At 48.7% G+C, this 19,255-nt stretch overlaps 6 protein-coding genes across 6 annotated transcripts; 3 read left to right on the forward strand and 3 right to left on the reverse strand.

The window, feature by feature from the left end:
* Positions 1-312: 312 nt before the first annotated feature.
* On the reverse strand, positions 313-1,674 carry FSST1_004347 (tRNA splicing endonuclease subunit SEN54; the record flags this gene model as incomplete). The annotated part of the gene is made up of 1 exon (XM_083230513.1): positions 313-1,674. The coding sequence occupies one exon, from the start codon at positions 1,672-1,674 to the stop codon at positions 313-315; it is 1,362 nt and encodes a 453-aa protein (XP_083087777.1).
* Positions 1,675-2,599: 925 nt separating this feature from the next.
* On the reverse strand, positions 2,600-3,946 carry FSST1_004348 (or S-antigen, C-terminal domain-containing protein; the record flags this gene model as incomplete). Its single annotated transcript, XM_083230514.1, has 3 exons — positions 2,600-2,842; positions 2,890-3,774; positions 3,863-3,946. The coding sequence occupies 3 exons, from the start codon at positions 3,944-3,946 to the stop codon at positions 2,600-2,602; spliced, it is 1,212 nt and encodes a 403-aa protein (XP_083087778.1).
* Positions 3,947-5,825: 1,879 nt separating this feature from the next.
* FSST1_004349 (uncharacterized protein) lies at positions 5,826-7,839 on the reverse strand (the record flags this gene model as incomplete). The annotated part of the gene is made up of 2 exons (XM_083230515.1): positions 5,826-7,215; positions 7,262-7,839. The coding sequence occupies 2 exons, from the start codon at positions 7,837-7,839 to the stop codon at positions 5,826-5,828; spliced, it is 1,968 nt and encodes a 655-aa protein (XP_083087779.1).
* Positions 7,840-8,468: 629 nt separating this feature from the next.
* On the forward strand, positions 8,469-12,737 carry FSST1_004350 (uncharacterized protein; the record flags this gene model as incomplete). Its single annotated transcript, XM_083230516.1, has 5 exons — positions 8,469-8,610; positions 8,661-8,897; positions 8,947-9,075; positions 9,127-12,192; positions 12,241-12,737. 5 exons carry the CDS (start codon positions 8,469-8,471, stop codon positions 12,735-12,737), a joined length of 4,071 nt encoding a protein of 1,356 aa, XP_083087780.1.
* Positions 12,738-15,377: 2,640 nt separating this feature from the next.
* On the forward strand, positions 15,378-17,167 carry FSST1_004351 (general substrate transporter; the record flags this gene model as incomplete). The annotated part of the gene is made up of 3 exons (XM_083230518.1): positions 15,378-15,468; positions 15,552-16,327; positions 16,382-17,167. 3 exons carry the CDS (start codon positions 15,378-15,380, stop codon positions 17,165-17,167), a joined length of 1,653 nt encoding a protein of 550 aa, XP_083087781.1.
* A 756-nt stretch (positions 17,168-17,923) lies between these two features.
* Positions 17,924-18,973, forward strand: FSST1_004352 (glucose-6-phosphate 1-epimerase; the record flags this gene model as incomplete). The annotated part of the gene is made up of 3 exons (XM_083230519.1): positions 17,924-18,181; positions 18,240-18,548; positions 18,599-18,973. 3 exons carry the CDS (start codon positions 17,924-17,926, stop codon positions 18,971-18,973), a joined length of 942 nt encoding a protein of 313 aa, XP_083087782.1.
* Between the last annotated feature and the right edge of the window lie 282 nt (positions 18,974-19,255).

Raw genomic sequence — 19,255 nt, forward strand, 5'->3', positions numbered from 1 at the left:
GTGGTGAGGTACTTCGGTACTTCGGTACTGGATTGCTGGAACATTCTTCTTGGTATCATGGTACAGGACAATGATTCAAGATAGCTACCTGTATCATATAGATAACCTATGTAGTTGGCCGACGCAGCAAACTTTGTAAGCCAACCAGACCACTGTGACTATACCTCAACATCAAACACAACATACTTCAGCGCAGCTGCATGATCCACTTCCCCGGAAACACACATATAATCTACTCAAACATCTGCTAACGTCAATCATCATTCATACTATAGTACAGAGTAGTGATTCCCGCATCGTCTATCTGACACATCATCGTCCTCGTCCACGACCACGACCTCTGCCCCTACCTCGTCCCCTGCCTCCACCACGGCCCGTTTTCTTGCCGCCCCTCTGCCCGCCCCTATTGTCAAACCTCTCAAACAGTCTCTCCTCTCCAAACGCCCCCTCACCAAATCTCATAAAGTTCACAAGACCGCGATCCACAATCGCAACCAGGACGTTGCGGTGACCGTGCTTTAATCGCTGGTACATTCGGCCAGGACCACCCCAGCTCTCGTTGGGTGGATCGTGAGGTGTTGATTCTAGAAGCGCCTCGATCTCCTCGAGTGTAGGCACACATGTGTCGCCGGCATCGACAACTGCGATGCGGAAGTTGGGCGGCGGCGGGGTCTTCTTGGAGAAGGGAGGGCCGCCTGATTTCCATACGTGGAAGAAGACTCTGTACGGATCCTCGGGAGGATGGACCACTGGAGGTGAAGGTAGTGGCTTGTGCCTGGGGAGCAGTGCAAGCTGGTCGTAGATAGGCCTGTACGCGCGGTATAGTCCTGGCTGAACAAGTGGTCCAGACGCAATTCGTTTTGTTGTCTGTGTCTCTGAGCCGAAGAAAGAAAACATCCATTGCCATAGCGTCTTGGACTGAGGTGTTGGTGTGTGTGCTTCATAAGGGGGCGCGCGAAGAACGTAGAAGCCTGCGCGCTTCAGGTGCGAGTAGACCTGATATTGAGGCAAGGTGAGCTTGCCTCTTTCGTCTTCGTTGCCGATAAAAAGTGAGTATGCTGCTTCGAGACTCAGAGGAAGCCCGACATCGTAGTCATCAGGTCCCATGCCCGGCTTGATTTTACCATCGGCATTAGGGAGGATGTCTTCCAACTGTCGATTGGGCCACCACAGATCCATGGTCCCCCTCTCAACAAGATAAATGGCCTCTTCCGGTAATAACCAAAGTCGCCCCGTGCCCAGACGCTCAATCTTGCCTGGTATCGCTCTTCCGATGTCCTTCTGCCAAGTGCCGCGCTCATGCTCAACCATGACAACTCTGTCGCGCAGCCAGAGCCCCTCTTTCTCACCAGCTTGCTCCATCTCAGCCCACCAGTCCGGGAAACACCACCCTCGAACCCAAGCATCTTCGCGATGGATCCTCGTGTAACCAAGCACATTATCCATGACCTGACGACTCGCCTCGAGAAGACCGTCCTGCGCACGGGTGCCATGCGACTCAAAATCCTTCTCGCCCTTGCGAATAGCTTTACTTGAGACGCCATGCTTGTCGAACATGGACAGGAACAGCTTGTAGTCGGGCGCGTCCTCATCGGCATCTTCTGTCGCAGCTCCGTTGGCACCCCCAGCTGGTTGTGCTAAGGCATGGGGATTATCGTCGTCGTCAAAAGCCATTATTGAAAATGTTGGGTATCGCGACTTTTGCGGAATTCAAATTGTGTTATTTCGGCTTGGTTTATTCTGTACGGCGGCTGGGACAGCTGGGCATATTCGAGGTTATTGGCGAGAATTGATGTTGAAAGATAATTTTCTTAGTGAAGCTTTGAGCTTGATATTTCTTACCCCGCAGTGATTTAGTGAATAGATACCAAGATTGGATGAATATCCTCAACAACGAATCAACATCGCTAACTTGGCCGAGTGGTTAAGGCGCTGTGTTTAGGTTCTCATCAGAAACCAAACCCGCAGTGGGAAACCGCGGAGGTTCGAACCCTCCAGTTAGCACAAAGCGATTCAATTCAACTTTTTGATCACCTTTTGACCGGCCGTTCGAGGTTTCTATATCTTACATTTGAGAATGGCTTCTTCATATTTTATTTTTGTGTTTTGCCTGGGAAGACATATATCCAGAAATTGCTGCCACCAATAATCATAAAAGTTTGTTACCGATACCTAAGAAATTGATCAATAGCTCATCGATATATTTCTCTCTTTCTTTCATCACGACACTACATGTTGAACATATCGATCATGCACTTGCCTACTGCCTGTGCCCTTCCTTTACCTTACCCCCGGAACGCCGTGAACTATGCCCGTTATTACAAAAGCCCTATCCTGTCTTCGCCGTCTCCCAAAATGCAAACACCCCTGGGTATACTTCAACTAGAGGGGTAACTTCGAGCGATTCAGTTCCATTCTCTTCAGGCCCATGCACCTTCACAATGTGACCAAATCGTATTCCGGAGTACTCTCACGCTACATCCTGGTATGGGAGTTTCTCCCGACGCGACTTCGGGAGCAGCATGTATTACCGTAGAATGAGCGCGGCGCAATGATGACAAAAAGTTGCTTGAAAACCACATCTGGATCTTTCTGCTCGTCACTCAATGAATGGTTTTTTCTGCCCTCCCACCATACATAGACCTAATGCTCGTAGCGAATCGCGGTCGTTAGCGAGGATAACAGTCGGCGCCGGGAGCATTGGGTTGTTGGGGTCGACATGGGAGGCGTCTTTTGCGGCTTGTTCAATGGCATCCATTTCCTCCTTACAGGCTTGTTGATCGAGTGGACAGATAACAATTGGCTGGCGTATCGTGACATCTCGAGCACCACTTAGATTTACCTGGAGACGTTAGCGCGAATGACACGCAGCGATGGTGTGAGTCGTACCTTGATAACCAAGTAGAATTCGATTTTGTAGAGCGTCGAAGTCGTAGTAAAAGACGTAACTTCATAAAGAGGGAATTGAGGTTTGCCTCGTTTAACAACGCCATCCGGATCCCGTAAATCTTTAGAAGGGAACACCAGTCCAACGTTGGTAGCGTATCCGGCCTCTGGCATTTTCGTCTTAACCACTTGCACTTGTCTTGAGATCTTGTTGATCTTCTTTGAGGGCTCATCGCCTTCGGGATTATATGTGATTTCCTCCTCAACAGTCAAAGTGATCTTGTCAATTGTCACGCGCTTGGCTTTACTTAGCCAGTCAAGGTTGGGCGATAATTTGATATATACTGTAATAGGGTCACTAGGCCCGTAGCTCCATCGTGGTAGGTTGATGCCGAGGTGTACGATATTGTCATTGGTGACAAGCTTGGATTCGGGCTTGTTGTACATGCCGAATGTTGAAAGGGTATCATAGCGTTGTAACGGTATCGGGAAAGTATATTTGTACTGATTGCTGTGACCTTGTTGGACCGTGACGACGAGCTCGTAGTATGTTTCGGCGGTTCGACTAGGTAGCTGAAGGGACGCAGGGGGAATCCGTCGATTTGACTCCTCGCCACCACGGCCATAAGGTATAAAGAGAACGAAGGGCAAATCCATAGCGATAATTCTCTCGGCCTCTTTTCCAGAGGAACATCGAAAGAGGAGCTGCTCCTTGCCGACCAGGTCCGTCGTTTCGCGGCGAGGAGCGCCTAAATGTCGTTTCGCAATGCTGTCGGCATCAGGATGTATCGTTTCTCGGCGCTGCAGACATATTCGGACGAGAGAGACGGGTACGGGCATAGAAAAGCCCTGGCCAGGGCGTATTTCGACTTTCCCTTCGATGCGCGGCTATAGAAACCCGTAATGTCAGCATAATGGAGTTGGGCGCACTGAAGGTAAGTGAGGCGTAAGCAAATAAGAGCTGAGATTGACGCACCAGAGTCGCTGAAATACCAGGATAGCCCACGAGAAAGCTACTATTTGGGGGCCCCGAGACCCTCACACTCGCAGGAGCTGCCATGATTGTGCTTTTACTTTGCGAAGTACTGTAGAGCCGAGCGTCCTGATTGAGGTACAGTGCAGTCGGTACCTAGAGCGATGGTGTCGAGTGGGGGAGATGACGGCGATGAAGTGGGAGCGGCAACGGAGGGGGCGGCTGGCTGAGCCCCAAAGGCGACGAAAGCGTCGGGCTACGCCAGAGCCGGGGTTCGTAGAGCGTTTTTGATGCCAGAATTGCACGCAAATGTCGAGAAATGGGCGATGTAGTGGTGTTCATGAATCCAAGCGTTGTTGACAGTAGTGTATTGCAATCGGGTGTAGTGTAGGTGGTTATGATGGGGGAAAGCTTAGGTATGGGGACAAGCCCAGAGCAGCGAAATACGGCAGCGGGTGTTCGTGTTAGGCCCTGTCCTAGGCTCCAACTCCCACTAAAGCACGGTTATCCGTGTTACTCTAGTTGCCCTGCAGCTGCACTATTCCCAGCGTGCGGGTTGTTTTTGGAGCAGTGCGTCAACGTTGCCAAGACAGTGGGGGCCAGTGACAGTGTTTTGGTCAATATTTCAAGTGCGCAAATAGGTATGGATAAATGCAATGCGTTGGAGAGTCAAGTTTCAAAGACGTTGTGCTGTCGAGAATGGCGAAACCATGACCATGATGACGTTCGAAATGAAAGAGGGGTTAAAGTAGGTACAGATTGAGTCTGACCAGACAGCCGGAAGAAGCAGGTCGGTTAATTAAAAGTGCAAAGGATTTCGCATGTAGCTGAAAAACAGATGGATGAGGCTGGCCCAAAAGAATAGTAGAACAGACAAGAGTAAGTAGGTCACTGGGATGGGGGGCTGAATGGAAGGAAGGGATGGGATGGAGGCTCACTCCAATGGAGTACAGAGTGGAGTTTATGCAGGTAATGGAAGGGAAGGGAAGGGAAGAAGCTGAAGCTGTGGAGGATTGCAACGCAACACTCACTTAAACGAGACCTATAATAAACCAAGACAGGATCATGTAAATGGGTCAACAGCAAGTGTGTTTTTTTCGGTTGCAATTTAGTATTGACTTGCATCGTTCATTAAACCCTTAAACAATTTTTGCAGTGCGTAGTGTAATCACTACTGGTTACTACTAAGCTAGGATCAGGGTCCTGTCAGCATCCAAAAGCGCTTCTATCAAATCAGAGTGTTTCCGAAGTCCCATCTCATGTGTGTGTGGTAAGGCAGCTTTGAAAGCCCTGAGGCTGACTGCAGTCAGTAGTAAGTACTAGGCCAAAAAACAAAAACAAAAAAAAACCATTGCTGCTAATACTAGCAGGCCGACTTTGTTCTGTTCTTTGCAAATGTTACTCGATTTCTTGGTATGATAAATAAGGTTAATTATGGCTGGCCAATACTGGCTCATGTTCCTCTTGAGCTACACCATGGTTGCTGTGGCACCAACTTATTATGCGGTCATCAAATGTCATTGGATCCCCAGATCCATGTGATCGGTCATTCATTACCTTGCGTGTAACCAGGTACCTAATGAGCCTTGTTTTCGCTAGGTACTTACGTATGGGTGTCTTGCAGATTCCCCATATGTATCTTGCCGAGATACATGTACATCACAAAGGACGACCGTTTACCAAACAAGGCTTGGAATAATGTGTCAAAGCAAGTGCTTCAATTCCTGCCAAGCATTGACTTTCCCATTCAGATCGTGGCTACCGGGAATAAACACCGTTATCCCCGTTGTCGTAGATCTAGATCGGCAGGTAGCCACTTGTGGCTGGACCCTATAGCCTGTCACGTCTACCGCTTGATCCCAAAAGACTCATAATTCAGGGAGACTGGGAGTATAAACTGACATTTCTCATATTGAATTGACTAATGAATCATTTAGTTCTCGCACTATCTCTATCAAGACACAAATCACGATTGCTTCTTCGTTCTCTTTCTCTGTGTTTGTGCATTCGTCGATGGGTCAGCTCGAATCTTCCTTTTAGGATTCTTCCGAAGCACTGTTTCTTCCGGATCTTTGCCTGTCTTCATCAACACTCGTCTTTTGCCCGCTGCATCATCAATAATCAAGACGCTGGCCCTCGAGTCTATTGCAAAGTCCGTATCGAGAAGTTTCAGCCCATCCATTTGGTGATCAAAGGCGACTGTTGGACGATCCAAGTGGGAAACTTCTTTCGGACGTTGCACACCTTTGGGCTTGAGATGCCGCTCCCACCGTCGCTGTCCTGGCATGCGGTCTGCCCCAAGAACGTCTCTTCGGTCTTCACCGAACCAAAAATGCGGTTGCCCAGGAGCTCCAGCAAAGTAACAAACCTGAAACGGGAGCATACCAGATAGCCGTGATTCCTGAGACCCTTTGTACCGTTTCGCCATTGCTTCCTCCGAGACGTCCTCACCATTCTCCAAAGCCTCTTCATACCACTCTGACAGCGGCTCACTCTCATCTGGCGTGGATTTGACCAGGACCATGACCGGTGCGATACCGCCCAGCTCCCGACGTTCATTGGGGAAGATGGGGTCGTCTCCTACAAGTGACTCTCCATTGTACCGGCAGACGTCAACGCGCATCTCATAAACTCTAGCCACTGCAGTTGAACTTTCCGCAGTAGAAACAGAGACGTGCGTCTGTGCTGGGTATGTCTTTCGGTCGATACCGATATACTTCAGATCGGTATCATGCAGAGAGGGATATGTGGCCCCACTGTCAAGCAACATCTTGAAGCACACGCGGGGTGCTGTGTCATCGTTGTCATCCTCGACAAAACAGGGACCCCTCTCGTTCGACCCAATCTCTCTGAGTTTCGTCTGATACAACAAGACCTTTCCATTCTTTGAACGGCCAGGTTTGCCCAGCCTTTGGTTGAAGCGGCCATGGAAGCCCTTTACGCGTTTAAAGCCCATCGATATTTCCCAGTTGTAGGGCTTGTATCCTGTCAACAATCCCGAGTCGTCAGAAGGCTGTGCCCAAGTGGCAGCCATGAGTTGTTCAGTCTGGTGGTTCCCTTTCGGAGCGAGGGGAGGCTCATACCACAGCCAGCCTTCGCCGTACTGACTATGATATCGGTCGAGTCTCTCTTCTCGATCCAAGGTGAACGACTCATACGAGGGACAGAAATCTGCCAACTGTCCAGCATAAATGAGACTCCACCTGTCCCAGCACTTGATTTGCCCGGTTTGATAAGCTTTTATTGCTGCACGGATGTTAGTGTCACCGGCTGGACACTCATGACGCTCCAGTGATGCTGTGAGAAGGTCTATTCTTTTCCGGATACGATACCGTTTGGTAGATTCGAGCTCGTCACTGGTAAAGTCAGTTCATTTCTCTGCAACTAATCGAGATAACTTACAAAGGCATCAAGTTCTCTTCTGACTCTTCCATTTGTTCAAATTCTTGTCTGGCCTTATCTCGTTGATTTTCAAGGCCCGACAGGTCTGCCAGTGGCTGCTTTCTGCGGGTGTTGGCGATGATGGCTTCCCACTGCAGTACAGATCGCTCTGCGTTCTCCAGGCGGCTGAGATTCGTACCAAGTGATGCGCCGATCACCAGTGGTGGCTCCCAACCAGGAGGGACTGGTCGCCGCTCCCTATTAGTGATCGCATGAATACCAGAGGAGGATGTATGGGAAGCTATCTCGGAGGAACCGGGCGTTGCCGCCCGTTGTTCTCCTGGTCGATTCGCTTCGCTATCCGCCGAACTGGTCCCAGGTGGCCGTTCGTCTGTTTGAGGTACACCTTTAGAGGGTTCGTCTTGCCTTGCCCGAAGCCTTTGGCTTCGTCTGGGTCCAAGGTTGATTTCTATATTGGCTGGATCACGTCCCGGACGCCAGCCGGGCGCGGGAGTGCGAGGCGCATCGCTTGTGATTTGTCGCCGAGAATCAGGATTCTCTGCGTTTTTTTCGGTGTTTGCTCTGCGTTTGCTCTCCATGGTTGTGGTGGCCTCTGTTGTCCTCAGATGAATGTTGAACGAGCAGATTGCACTTGATTTCCTCAGTCAATTTCTACTCGATGTCTCACATAAAAGCTGAGCCTTGAATTAACAATGTTATTCCTTGCACTCTTTGTCCTGTCGGCCAGTAGGCAATACCACCATCTTGGACGGTGGCGTTCTGTTGGCGAACAAAGAAACGTTGGATTGCCAACCCCGCCCTTCATTGAGATTTGGAACGTGATTTTGGCTTGGTTTCTTTCACTTTGTGGTAAGTGTATTTTTGGCTCATTCAAGCGATTGAGCTCTGTGCTCAATGCGGAGCGGGATGGCCGACTCCTTTGTTGTACTTATTGTGAGTGAGATCCTGGAAGATGTCCATGCTTGAGGTTTGTACGTAAATGAACTTCTTTGTTCAGTTGGTCTTCTTTGAACCGTAACCAACCAGATGAATGGATTTACTCACAAGTCCCTCTCCCATTTCAACATTTGTTCCCTTCTATTCAATCATTCTTGTGTTCTCCTTCTTCTACTTCTCTGAACACCTCGCTTGACAACTGCTTCTAGCCACGTACCCATTTTCCTTGATACTAGACACCTGTTGTTAGAATAACTAGGAGAACTGCGCAATGGAGGAGTCTACCGACAACGATAACACTTTGCGACCTTCTGAATTGAACCCAAGCTATGGTACCTCCTCAGAGTTTACACCAGCCGCTTCTGGTGGGACACGAAGACGCCGTCGTTCTGACAGAATTGAGAAAGTTTTGGGTGAGCTAAATAGTTAAAATTAGTTGGAGAAATGTGCTGACAATCACAAGAAACAGTTTTGATGTCCTTCAGCCTTGGATTTGAGGACCTCCCATCTGAGGCCCAGCAAGCCTACATACGCTTCCAGCAGAGCCAGGATTTCCGCGAGTTTGGTGCTGCCCTCAGGCACTTACTTTTAGAAGAAAGGCTAGATGAACTAATGCGAGAATCGCCTGAATTCTTGCACGCTGCCGCCGAATTGGTTGGTAGTAGATATCCCCACCTGAACCTCCAAGGACGTCTTGATGGTATGGTTATTCCTGTCTGTAGAAACTGTGTACTAACTATGTGCTCAAGATCTCGAAGACAGCGAGAGAAAAGACTCGCCGAAAAGACGGTCCAACCGTTCGGACAAATCCCGACGTCGTGCGAAGAAGGAGGCTCGGCGCGGCGACGAGACCATGTCGAGTGATGACAATACCGATCGTATGTTTCTTACCTTGATATGATTAGATCAGATATTCATACTAGTGCTAGGTCCTTTAAGTGCAAGGTTAGCAAAAACAATTACTACGAAGACTCGAACTCGCCAGAAGAAAGGCCGGAAGGGTCAGACAGTAGATCGGACTCAACTCGAGACACGCGCCCAGCCCGGCTCGTTGGAAATTCCTACTATCAATGTTGTGTCAGGTGAAACCGCGGGCAGTGATGGGGGCAATAATGCTCCTGTCAATACACCGGTGCTACCAGGTTTTGTCATCAGTACCCGGACAAGCTCCAAAAATCAAGAAGGAGCCAGATCCAGAATTGAAGAGCTACGCAGCCAGAGCCAGAAAACAACTCGATCTAAAAACCCGACACAGCCTCCCAAACCTGACGTCAATCTTTATCCTTACAAAGGATGGAAGGTTGAACAACCGACTGTTCTTCTTCATCGAGCCAGGAACTTTCTCGCAGACGAGGACATCGACCGAACTTTGGACTGGAGCCAGAAGTTCGCAGAACTAACTGAGTATTTCTCGTACCTCCTTTACAATTGGCAAGGCGAGGAATGGGGCGCTGAGTTACATGAAGTCATTGAAATGCTTCACACGCATTGGATATTTGAGCAATACCATTACGGCATGCCCAAGCTGAACCTCGATTTCGACAAAGCGTGGCCGAAGCAAAGTAAGAGGCTACCGCCTATTCCGGGCACAGATCACCCCGTTGAGATGTCGGACGGGGCGGATGATGGCGACTTGGGCGAGAGAAAGCTGCTCCTTAACAAAATCCGCCCAGCCATTGATGTTCACTACAAGGTGCCTTCAAAAACACTTTTGAAGTACATCGAACTTTACACTGCCGATGCCCCTCATACTTGGGAGGTTCCATCTGAATCGGTCTCTTCTGATCGGGGACTGATGAATCTGGAGAATGAGATTTATGAAGAGTGCGTCTTCTCGAACATGTCGGACACCTGCAAGCGCCTCGAAGCAGCCGAAGCCAATTTCAAGTCAGAGCATGACAAAGAGACTTTTGGCTTTGAGGCACTTCAGGCGTTTGCCACGCTTCGTGGAACTCGACGTGCGGCTCTTCAACAGACCTTGAGCCCTCTGAACAATGATGAGAACCTTGCCGTCTGCAACGTCTTCCGCACACTCATTCTACCTCAAGCCAAGATTCCAGAAAAACCAGATGCGGGTATTATTCTTCCTACTATGCAGGTTGCCGAGGTCCCTCAGAAGGAGTCTCGGGATCCCTTTGGCTACACTCTAGCGCATAGGTGGTACACGAGAGCAGAACAGCACTGGGGAGACTGGGCGCATGAGCATGCCATCAAAGAATGTTATGGTCACAAGTTGTGGCGAAATCGCAAAGAGCCCATCATGGATCTTCCTAAGAACTTTAAGGGACCTTACGTTCACGACTTTTTGGACCATGAAATGAAAAAGGCCGTGTCACTCCTGAAAATGTGTGAAGTCCTACGGGATCGTCTATTATTGCAGAAAGAACGAACGCCGCGGGGTTTCCTGACAAATGTTACCAAGTGCCTGGATGATGGATTGGCAGGCAAACACTGGGGAGATACAGGCCTAGAGTTCTCTGAAGAGGATATCGTACCTGGTTCCCAAGACTTGGTTCACATTAGACCCGAGGAGGAAGACTTTTTGCGCTTGCTGGGCCAAAATTCTATCAACAAAAAGACAGTGAACCCCAGAATCAAGGGTGTCAAAGTCGATCACCTTTCTAGACTGTTTGAAAAGAGAGTCAAGGACATGTTCTATGGAGAAGGCACGACGAACGTCTACAGGCTTGGCTTCGACGAGTTCATGAAAGAACTCAACCGGGATTGTGATGGCCCAGTAAAGTGTTGGAGATTTTCGGAAGATGAGGCTTGGAATGAAGCTTCTAAACTCCAGAAAAAAGGTGTCATCGTATTACATGGACAAACAGTGTTCCGCGCTGAGGCTAATCTTCATCCTGAGCAACTTGTCAGGTGGCTCGACACAGACAAGGACCTGGATGCATTCGTACAAGAGCGGGACCCAGTCAGCCCGCAGGAACCCATAGAGCATGCTGAGGCCAGTCACGAAAACGATGATATCGAAACAATATCGACGGTTATCAGTATCCCTGAGTCAAAGAACCCTGGAGATTACCTATTCGGGCTACCCAGAAGTGAACATCTTCGCGACTATGAAGATCTCGCGGAGCTTGTTTCTGACAGTGGTAATGACACTCTTAAGCAAGATATGCGAAAGACCAAAAGATTCTACACCCGCCTTTGCTTTCGACTTGGGAGGACTATCCGCGACCTCCGAGCCAAGCAAGAGACATACAGGCGACAGCTCACCTTGGATCAGCGAGAAGATAACCGCGATTTCTTGAATTTCGTCGTGAGACTATGGGATTCCGATGCTAATGTACGACCAAACAAAAAGGACAAGAACCCAAAAAGGGGCGATCGCAAGTGGATCACACCGGAATACCAAGATATCATCAAGATGGTTGAGCCAGAGGCTTACGACACGGACTGGGACTATGCGAACCGGGAGAAAATTCGAAAAGGAATTATTCGCGAGGCTTATGAAAACAAGAGCATGATTTTCCCAAGCCGTATTGATCGTTATACTAACGAGGACGGCCTGACGGTTGAGCTACCCCGTCGTCATGAGCCGGTGTGGTCTTTTGCACACCCTGGACGAAAAGCCAAGGCACCACGATACTGGGACATGGATCGCTGGCCACTTCATCTTCAGAGCGAACCGACAGCGGAGAGAATCAGATCAGGAAATTTTCATGCGGGCACTCGAGAGAACCCGCCATTTTTGCCCACTATTGTCACCCCTTCAGTCTCTCCTGTTACGTCAACTAGACAAAAGACAAGACGAGAGATAGACGAAGAAGTGGATGAAGATACTGCACTATCGACTACCTCAGAAGAAGGGACAGACACATACGAAAAAGAGACTCAAACTATTCCCGGACTTGGGAAAGATTTTGTTGTGACGTATGGAGATGTGGCAGAGTCTCGTCGCACTTTTACGCCTGGGCCACCCCAATACCTCCTCGGCAGTACTCCCCTGCAGAAGAAATATGTTGAGAACTACATCAAGAGAGGTGAGTTGCGGTCTATGTTACCTTGGGGTTTATTCTAACAGTTGATAGGAATCGCGTCAGCGGAGACGCCTACCTTTACCTGGCGTCAACGCTTGGGAGCTCTGTTTGGTCGTAGAGTCGTGAATGACCCGACGGCTCTGCCAGAAGTCAATCCTCGCGACATCCCTCAGAGCAAGCCACGAAGTAAAACTTCCGATGATGAAGATTCTGAAGAGGATATGCCTGGTGTCATGGAAAATGACGACATTGACGTTGTGATGGAAGAACTGGTGACACAGAAACCACGCAATGATGAGCAAGAGCCTCTAGAAACACCCTCACCAATGGTACCGTCTTTCCCTCATACCTCCGAAGCACCTGGAGAGTCTACTCCTGTAGCTGTTCAAGGTGGAAGTCGTTTGGCCGGGCAGGAACGTGAGCGGCAAAACCCTAGGTCATGGTCACGACGACGATCCCGCCATCTGGGATCCCAGCGGCTCCACTTGACGATAGAACAGCCAGACTCGGAGGCCTCTGTTGAGTACACAGAGGAAGAAATGCCGTAGTCAAGTCGTAGGGCTGTTTACGATTCAGGCTGGCGAGGGTAACTGAAGCGTGATGTGGTCGAACTCTCGATCGCTGATTAGGGAACGGAGTGGCTGTAAGATATGGGATTTGATGGGCCCTCATGTTATGAGATTTCGGAGACTGGACACATATTTTGGAGCTTTCAATATTGTAAGGCTATGAACTAGTAGGGAAATTTAACGTTAGAGTTTGGGTGTCTTCGCAATTAACCTCATACACCTATCCATCCTGGTCGTTTCATTCTACTGCTACCTGACGATACTACCAGGTCCATAAGGCTTGAACCATCGGTTCCCTCCAGCCGTTATCTCGTTAGTTAGCAGAGCAGTGAGTATTTCACGGGCTCTGAATGGTTTGCTCTTGACAAGACAAACAAGTCTTCTCCACGATTCCCCGTTTTTTTACTCCCCAAACATCAGGGAAGCCGTCTGACACGATACCTTCGGCGAAACACAAATAGGTAACGATTTGCGGGTTCGTCGACGGGGCGACATGGGTAGTAACAAGATTGTTAAAGTTGATTCATTGATTACTGCTTCTTTGATCTTGAAAGGGGTGACTTTGTTAGAAAATATTTTAGATTTATATGCCAAGATCACTATAGACATGATTCGATGTCGATACTGCAAGATGTTCTGGGTATCTGTTCAAACAGTCAATGTTACATGCTGTGCTCAGAGAGGAATGGTGTAAGCTAGTGAGAGCTCATGGGCGGATGACCGGAATTGAAGAATTGTACCTAGCTGGTCTCTTGGGATCGATAACAGTATAACTCAAGCACCTAATATAAGTTTTCTGTGGAACTTTCACTTTGATCATTGAGCATGTGTGCACCTCTGTTATAGGATAGTACAGTGATCATCTCTTATACTCGACTTTTACATACGCCAAGTCGAAGATTACCCCAAGTAGTTAGATAAATCATAAATTCCCCGACCCGATGACCAGTTAAAGGGACCTGGCGACATATTAAATAGTCTCGAAGGTCGAAAGAAAATATCAAGATAACCCATACTGCCATGCTCAGCTACTTATTAGTGGGGTTTTGCCCTAAGACTCTTAATGGCTGTTGAAGTTTTAATGTCGTCCAGCAGGTTTCTATTTTTTTTATCGATCTGCAGTTGAATCGATCGATGAGAGATGTTAATATCAACGCGGTCTAGTTAAAGCAAGAAGAAGGCTGTGCCTGGATATCGGTTAACCCATGTAGGTAACCCGAAACAAGCTGATATATATTCGCTCAAGACAAACTATGGCTCTCTGTCTGTACCACCATGATGCCTTTGTCTTGATTCGGCCTGCTAACAACTCAGTGACGTCAAGAAGTCATGGTTCATGGAAACCCGGGGTTGAGGTTGAGCGACATAAGTTAGATTTCATCCACGAGATAGAAACTGTGGAGAAGTGAGAGGGTCTTTTGCAAAAACGGTCTGACGGTTCATCTTTTAAAAGTGAACTTCTATAGTTGATTGGTTAGTTAAGAGCACAGCGGATACGCAATGCAAGTTGAATCTTGGCATCAACAACGACAGGGACTGAAGCGTTGCAATGGCACGTTTTTGACTGCCCGAGAGTCCGGTCAAGTTGACGTTATACGGTATCGTACTGTGTAGAGAGGTCATGCTTCGTCAGTCCTCAAAGGCAACAATTGATTGATGAGTTGATTTCATAACTAGTAGAGTCTCTTCTCCTGATTGATGTTAAGAGACGGTAAAGTTGAGCCTCCGTTCTAGGCGATGCTAGTATTGTTCCAAGACATTGGCAAGACGGGAAGGAATAGTACCTTCCACGAATATTTCCATATCACGTGCGAAGCAACAACTTCCTTTCCTCTAGATTCAGAGCCAAACTTGTCTTTTTCTAATACAAGGAACATTGAAAGTCTGGCTTGTTCTGTCAATGAATCTCATGCCCTGAAGGACCCTCACTTAAAGAACGCCGAGAGCTATGACGTCGCATTCCCCACGCTCCAGCCTTCTCCAGGACCCCCCGATGTTTAGTTTACTTCCCCAACTCTCCACAGAATTTGGGCCAGAGTTTACACGCTTCTCCACGATCGATGTTCACTGCAAGTGTGTGGAGGATGACACTGTGGAAATCATGGTGATTCCACAGAAAGCAGTCGTTTGCTGAAGATGAACATTTTTCGGCTATCTGTTACTCGTTTAGATCTGCAGAAGCGTTCAAGGTCCCAACAACACCCGTTCGCTCTTGAGAATTCCCTACAACTTTTATCCCGGTACAGGGATCATGGCCATGCCGATCATGGCCTCACACAAGTGCAGACGACAGAGAGTCAGTACATACCTTACTGTATGCACAGTACGGTCCTGCCCTTGGCCGAGGGGTCCATCATAGACAGCCAAGACCGATGGCCATGGATGGATAACCAAGGTCCGGCTGAGAGACCAGCTTCGGTGTCTGGCTTAGGTGGAGATGTCATTCGACGCCCAGTAGCATGTCCTACATGACTGCGGTACAAAATGAGAGCATCCTCGGTCTCTATTTTCTTTATAACCCCAAATGGCTCCTCCTTAGCTGCCCACGTTTACCACATAAACTTCGTTCATTTGTCTCTCGGTACAGAGTTTGGGTGTCGGCTTTGATACACCTTTACCATGTTCAAGAAGTACTTTGGCCTTCAAGGCCAGTCCCTCAACTATGCCATCAGTGCTATTGCAGGAACTGATTTCCTGCTCTTTGGTTACGGTAAGGTTGACCTTCGCGCCTGCAGACAAGACAACAAGTTAGATATGGGCTTTCCAATGAAGCTGAACTAACAATTGCTGCAGACCAAGGTGTTATGGGCGGTATTCTAACAATGGCTCCATTCATGGAACAATTCCCTGATATGCACAGTGAGGATCCTAGCGTGTCCGCTGCGGTTCGAAAGGACCGCTCAAACTACCAAGGCATTGCCGTGTCCTCTTATAACCTGGGTTGCTTCTTTGGTGCTATCATTACCATCTTCCTCGGAAACAAACTTGGCCGCAGAAAGATGATCATGCTTGGAACCACAATCATGGTTATTGGCGCCGCTCTTCAGGCCTCTGCGTACTCTCTGGAACACTTTATCATCGGACGAATAATTACTGGCCTCGGCAACGGTGGTAACACCTCTACCGTCCCCATGTGGCAATCCGAAACATGCTCTGCCCATAAGCGTGGTAAACTGGTCATGATTGAAGGTGCTCTGATCACACTTGGTATCACTATTTCCTACTGGGTCGACTATGGCATGTACTTCGCGCAGGACACCTCTGCCTGCTGGCGATTTCCAATGGCTTTTCAAATCGTCTTCTGTCTCATCATCATGGCCTTTGTCATGAACCTACCCGAATCCCCCCGCTGGCTTGTGCTTAAGGGTCGTGATGATGATGCCAAGGAAGTCATTGCTGCGATCGCTGGTCAGGATGTTCAGAGCAAGTACGTCGACAACGAATTCAGGGCCATGAAGGATACTACCACAGAGATGAGCAAGGGAGCCTTCTCGGATTTGTTCTCTCGTAACCACAACAAGAATTTCCATCGCACTATCCTTGCTTTTGTCAATCAAATGTTCCAACAGGTAAGACAGCTTCCCTTAGTGGTGGATTAAAGTATGCTGATTTTATAACAACAGATTTCTGGTATCAACCTGATCACTTACTATGCCGCTTCCATCTACTCCGGACTCGGCATGACAGGACATATGCCACTTCTCATGGCTGCTCTGAACGGTACCGAGTACTTTCTGGCCTCTCTTCCTGCAATCTGGCTGGTGGAGCGTGTTGGTCGCCGAAAACTCATGCTTTTTGGTGCAGCTGGACAATGTGCATCCATGGCTATCCTCGCTGGTGTAGGCTCTAGTGACGCGAGAGCATGTCAGATTGTGGGTATCGTGTTTTTGTTTGTTTTTAACTCGTTCTTCGCCGTTGGTTGGCTTGGAATGACCTGGCTATACCCAGCTGAGATTACACCTCTGAGAATCCGTGCCCCTGCCAACGCTCTATCGACTTCGAGTAATTGGATCTTCAACTGGTTGGTTGTTATGATCACTCCTCCAGCATTTGAGAACATCGGATCCAACACGTACATCATATTCGCCGTCATCAACGCCATCATGGTTCCCTCGGTTTACTTCTTTTTCCCTGAGACAGCATATCGATCCTTGGAGGAAATGGATACCATCTTCCAAAAGGTGGAGCATGGGTTGAAGGGCGCTCTTGGCGTTGTTAAGCAGGCCAAGGTCGAGCCTCGAAGATACGACAACAACGGAAACCTTTTGATAGCTGTCGAAGAAGTGGATGAGAAGGCTCATGCTGAGCACCGAAGCGGACGTGGAAGCTCGAGTGGACAAAGCGGCGAGCATAACAACGCCGCCATGTTCACGTCGCACGATGAGGAAAACCAGCGCCGTGAGACTTGAAGAGATGTTGTTGGTTGATGGTAGTCTTCTTTTGGAGAAACTGTCATACTCTAAAATGGGTGAAAGATCACGATGAGGCTGAGTGTAGAACTGGCATCATGCATGATGAAGATATACCATAGATACCCGTTTCAATAGAGGTCTGTCTGCATGATGAAGCCCCGAAAATAAAGAGTTTGATATCTTGCATGTTTCAACGAGCGATTGAAAATGGCTTATTTCTTAAAGCGATGCCTAATACGTCCTGGAAGAAAGAGTTGGCGGATTGGTTCATGTATCACAAGCCAACATCTGAGACGTGTTTCAGCTCTGAATATGACCGGTAACAACTCTAACTTTAGCAGCTGATACCCACTAAACAGCTTTACAGCTTTACTCTATTGGTTCCTCTTGAGCTACCCCGCCATTGTTGACATGCTTGGGTTGTCACCTCCTCCCAGACATGAAGCAACCACGGACTTAGAGAAGACCACATTAGGTATCAAACTACAGGGGATAAAAGGCTGATTGATTAGTAGGCATAGACTATCAGCTTTACGAGGTCCTATTTAACCTCTTTCATCACTTTTATTCCAGATTACTTATTTAGTGCTCTTCCATCTTTTATCCCCCTCCTCCTCCACTTGAACGGACCCTACTAAACCCCACTTCAGCATCCCGCCCGCCACGACGTTACCTCACCTTCCACCTCCACCTCCAACTCCCTTCACTTGTTCAAAGCCTTTTAGCATTTCTTCATACACAAAATCTTTCACAATGGTCGACCGTCCTAACAAGCCTTCGGCACTTACCTCAACCCCCGCAGCTCCTCCCCAAGCTGTTGCCGACATTACCCACGACAACTCCCGTGTCAAGGCCGTTCTTCCCTCAGGCGAGAGTGTCGAGGTCCTCCTCCATGGTGCCACCGTAATCAGCTGGAAGGACGCTGCAGGAGCCGAGAAGCTCTGGGTTAGCGAGACTGCTGCTCTTGATGGCAGTGCCCCCGTTCGAGGAGGCATTCCCATCGTCTTCCCTGTATGACCACCTCCAAGCCGCAATCTCCCATTGCTGTCTCTAATTCAAATCTCCGCAGGTCTTTGGTACCGCCCCTGACCACGAACCCGTAGCCAAGCTTCCCCAGCACGGATTTGCTCGCAACTCACGATGGGAGTTCCTTGGCAAGTCCACCAGCGAGGGCTCCAGCTCTAGCGTCAAGCTCGACTTTGGCCTGTCCTCTGAGAGCATCAGCGACGACTTCAAGGCGCTCTGGCCCTACAAGTTTGCTCTTATCTACAGTGTTTCTCTCGACAGCGAGAGTCTCGGCACCACAATCGTTATCACCAACGACGGCGACGACGCGTTTGACTTCCAGACTCTTCTTCACACTTACTTCAGGATCGGCGTATGTTTATACCCCATCATATCGAATGAGCTTGAACTAACTATTCAAAGGATATCGCCTCAACAGAGGTTACTGGCCTCGAAGACTCTGTCTACTTCTCCAAGGTTTCCAGCTCAGAGGCCACTCAATCCGGCGCCATCACCTTCTCCGGCGAGACCGACTCCGTGTACACGCCCGCCAACGGACCCAAGCACCCCGTCGTCATCTCTGAGTCCGGCAGCCCCCGCTACCGCATCGTCCGCGACAACCTCGACCAGGTCGTTGTCTGGAACCCCTGGGTTGACAAGTCCGCCGGCATCAAGGACTTTTCTCCCAAGGACGGCTGGAAGAACATGTTGTGCGTTGAGCCTGGTTCCGTCAAGGGCTGGCAGAAGCTGGAGAAGGGCGACGCTTTCCAGGCGGCGCAAACCATCACACTGGCTTGATGGTACGACAGTCCTGTTAAGAGTGGCGGGGGAGCGATCAAATTCAAGATATGACAGTTTTTACGTAACGGCAGCACAATAATTTCAGATGGACATGATATCAGTTTACATCTATTTTGACAACTAGATAAGGTACAGCAGTACCAAATATTAAGTCCATATCTATGCTTAGAGCTCAGAGAGAAGCAAGCAACACATTGAATAAATAAATAAAGGTCAATAAATTGTGCCCTATTGTTCAGAAATGAACTTTTATTCATATCACGTCTCATTCGTAATATT

Source organism: Fusarium sambucinum, chromosome I (genome assembly GCF_050947815.1).
Source record: "Fusarium sambucinum isolate potato_lamoka chromosome I, whole genome shotgun sequence".
In the NCBI taxonomy this organism is placed as follows: domain Eukaryota; kingdom Fungi; phylum Ascomycota; class Sordariomycetes; order Hypocreales; family Nectriaceae; genus Fusarium; species Fusarium sambucinum.